At 33.8% G+C, this 3,684-nt stretch overlaps 1 protein-coding gene across 1 annotated transcript; it reads left to right on the forward strand.

Annotated features, from left to right (window-relative positions):
- Positions 1-1,334: 1,334 nt before the first annotated feature.
- Positions 1,335-3,222, forward strand: LOC110446902. Its single transcript, XM_021492244.1, has 3 exons — positions 1,335-1,447; positions 2,323-2,443; positions 2,841-3,222. The coding sequence occupies exons 1-3, from the start codon at positions 1,357-1,359 to the stop codon at positions 2,998-3,000; spliced, it is 372 nt and encodes a 123-aa protein (XP_021347919.1). The 5' UTR covers positions 1,335-1,356; the 3' UTR covers positions 3,001-3,222.
- Positions 3,223-3,684: the final 462 nt, after the last annotated feature.

Raw genomic sequence — 3,684 nt, forward strand, 5'->3', positions numbered from 1 at the left:
TGGAGGCCATCTCCATCCGCCTTTACCAGCCGACTCTCAACCAGGACAGGGTGAGGTACCTCCAACCAGGTGTCTATGACTGGCTCCTGAGATTATTTGTACGCAAGGTCACAGGACATCAGGTAATTGTACCTGGCGAGTCTCGGATCTAATGAGGAAGGCCACAGTAGCGGTTGAGATAGATTTTTTGTTTTCTTTTTAAAAATGTTTCCCTCAAATGCATGCCTATTACTACATAGTTTTGTGCTCAGATATACAGTAAATATATTTGTATAAGAAATCTCATCCGGTTGAAATTGTAATTACGATTAATGACTAGCCTTTCGTTGTGAATTATACATTTATTTTCGGATAAAACTCTTAAATTTACTGTATAGAATTGCATTACTAATCAAGCAACGTTCCGTTGCCAAATAATTGATCGTGTATGCTGTGAATATTTAACACAATTTTATGATTGACCCCGCTGGTGAACTCTCAGTTCACGAGGTTGGCTGTAACTTTGTAGCTGCAATTTAGCCTGGCGCGTTTTTCATGAAATATTTGTGTAAGAGTACATTATCTATTGTTTCCAAAAGTTCCTTATTTGTCACGTTATAAAGGATTTTGTAAGCATCGTGTCCATTGTGTTCTACACGTTTAAGAACACTGTAGATATCGATATTCTTTTGACCTTTATTTCTACTGATGAGTACTAATAGGACAACGTTGCTATAGGTGCTTCCTTCATAGGGATTTCTTGATAAAGAATGTAGCTATATGTGCTAATAAATGCTCTCTTACCCTGGCAAACTGCAATGCAGTATACATATGTCAATGCATGAGAAAAAGCGATTCCACTATTAGTTTTATTTCTTAATCCTACGTTATTATGCGGTGGCAAATATTTGTTCAAGATAATTTTCTGAAAACAAAAACCACTAGTGGCAGATATTATATTTGCATATATTATATGTTGTAAATCGTTATGAAAACCAGCATGATCACGATTAGGTTTAAGTCTGTACCGACCCAAGGTAGCATTTCCTAAGTGTCTCTAATTAAAACCTTTATTTACTAGTAAATAAGGAGATGATATTGAATCGATCTGAAGTAAGTGTCGTGTACAACGTAGAAACCGGAGCAAAATGTTCAGCCACAATGGCAACCACTAATCGAAGCTTATAGCCGTAGGTGGCATTATTTTTAAATTAATTGGACATTCCTATTCACCTCGGAAAGAATAACAATGTTTTGGTTTTCACAAAATCATGAAGTATGATCACAATACGAAAAGTGCGCTTTTTTCCATTACGTGATGATGTAAAGATCTGATATTCTCATTTAATTTGCAGTATTGATCCAGTATAACCAGCCATGAATATCAATATTCTCTTCCTCCTTGTCATTCTGTTGTCAGCCAATCAGATTTCAGCCTACTGTTTAAATAAAGACCCTGCACCAGGTGGCAAGTATCTATTTTGATTTAAGTTCAGTAATTTACTTTTTTTTTTTAATTTTCGTTTTATATTCTACTCACGAAAATTGTATTATGCTTATGAATGCGATTGAATAACATTGTAGTTATATTTGTTTTAAACACATTACACGAACAATCAATGTATACAAAAGCGTTTTTTATTTGTGAAAGTAACATAGGAAAAATAAATGCATGTGCACGTCAGTTAATAAACAGATATGTATGCATATCATATAAACTATGATATAGCTATTGCGATAGAGAAAAATTATTGAATTAACTTTGGAATTTTAATGTTCATCACGTGACCAGATATGATATTTATATGCTGTCACCATTTATCCAGCCAAATGGTGGCGTTATAAAAGGGTAAAGAGGTGGCCTTTTTTTTTTTTAATAAACTCAAGGATTTCCAATAAAAATATCAAGATTTAATGTTGATCATTATTTGAATACAAACGTTTATTAATAACAAAAATATTGATAAAATAAATCAATTTAGACCTTGAGTAACAAGTTTTCGTTTAATATTGCAAAGTTTGACAAACTATAGGCTTCGCAAATTCAAATGAGCAATATTTTGTGAAGATAAATTGTGTTATATATTGTATTTTATTGAAAAACTAAATTCATTTACATACATTACTGAAGAAGCAAAACAACGAAATTTGATATTGTAATACAATGTATGAACTTAATGAAGGCAATGTATATCATGTATAAGATGCATAAAGATAATAAAAAAAACAAATTCAAAATTAAAAATATTTTGTGAAGATTAAATAACTAACTAATATGAAGCTGTACCAGGCTCAGGACACTTGATGGTGGACGGTTCATTACATTTGTTGCTCTTCTTATAGGAAATAGTCAGCCTACGGTATGTACCTATAAGGGTCGGACATACTCTCCAGGTGAGGCCTGGGACGCGGACAACTGTGAGGAATGTCAATGTGACGAAGATGGAGGACGTAGCTGCTGCGGGTAAGATTTTTTGCACGCCAAAGTATTATATTGATTTACTCTCAAACTTACAACTCGTATGATCAGTTAGACATACCATATATCTACCAAAAAAACAGATGTCGAATCTTGCCATCAATAAAGTGATTTCAAAATCTTTTCTGAAATAAAGGCAAGTGAGCAAGACAAACAGAGATGGTTTATTTATAGACTACGGAAATACGATCTTTTTTTTAAAACTAAAGTAAAAAAATAGTCACTAGAAGAAAGTCTACGTAGATAATAAAAGTTGCAAAGAGAAAATGCTGACTGGACACACACAAAAGAAAATGCCAGCGTTCCATCGAATATTGCAAAACTACTTAATTACTTTGTACGGTTGATAACTAATGAACTTTTGTTATTGATATGTCGACAGATATGGATTCAATGCCGTAGTGATGAACTTTGGAGTCGGATGTAAACTTGAACGATTTGATTGTCTTAATGGTGCTGTCGTAGACGCAGACGAAGCCGGCGGTTGTGAAATGACTGGGACGGAGATACACCTAAAGCGATCCAAAAAAGGAGCAGCGTAAAAATCAAACCAATCCTGATTTGGGGATTGATAATCAATTTCCGCGGATCATTGATGTTATCACGAAAATAACCACTATAATGCTTGACATCCAATGGAGATAATAGTGAAAGCTTTTATTCGCCATCGCATTGTTATAATTAGCAAAAACATTTGCAAATCTATTAAACTGCATTGTTTGTTGAACAGCTGCTGAAAATTCCAATAAATCATCTTTAACTTATATCTCTACTTTTTAATTCTTGTATTTTTGAGTATTGCACCAAAAGAAAATTAGCGTATAGTGTTTTCCTTTGATCACCTCAGAGTAAAACACTATCATCGCGAGACTCTTAATTAGTTTTGCTTTTCTATATATAAATACGGGATTAGTAACAGTATATTATGAGTTTCATTTTAGTATACAACACATTTCGTCCCTTATTGATGTAATAAGGATGTAGAATACGTACTGTTCAATACACATCGTAGAGACACTGTGGCTTCCAAACTGACTGACATGACATAATTTAAAGCGTCAAAACTTCTGATTCAAAAGTTCATCCAGGCAAACCACAACGTGTACTGAAAAAAGGAAAAGGTAAACTTATCAACGAGAAGACATTTTGTTAACTTTTTGCAGCCCCAAGAACCGTATAGAGAAAGTTGTCTACGCCAAGGAGAGAGATAACACAGCTGTTACTTG

This window comes from Mizuhopecten yessoensis, unplaced genomic scaffold, assembly GCF_002113885.1.
Source record: "Mizuhopecten yessoensis strain PY_sf001 unplaced genomic scaffold, ASM211388v2 scaffold3049, whole genome shotgun sequence".
Lineage (NCBI taxonomy): Eukaryota > Metazoa > Mollusca > Bivalvia > Pectinida > Pectinidae > Mizuhopecten > Mizuhopecten yessoensis.

Coding starts and splice junctions, on each gene's coding strand:
- LOC110446902 (XM_021492244.1), top strand. CDS start 1,357: ATGAATATCAATATTCTCTTCCTCCTTGTCATTCTGTTGTCAGCCAAT. Junction 1,448..2,322: donor TAAAGACCCTGCACCAGGTG/GCAAGTATCTAT, acceptor CTCTTCTTATAG/GAAATAGTCAGCCTACGGTA. Junction 2,444..2,840: donor GGAGGACGTAGCTGCTGCGG/GTAAGATTTTTT, acceptor ATATGTCGACAG/ATATGGATTCAATGCCGTAG.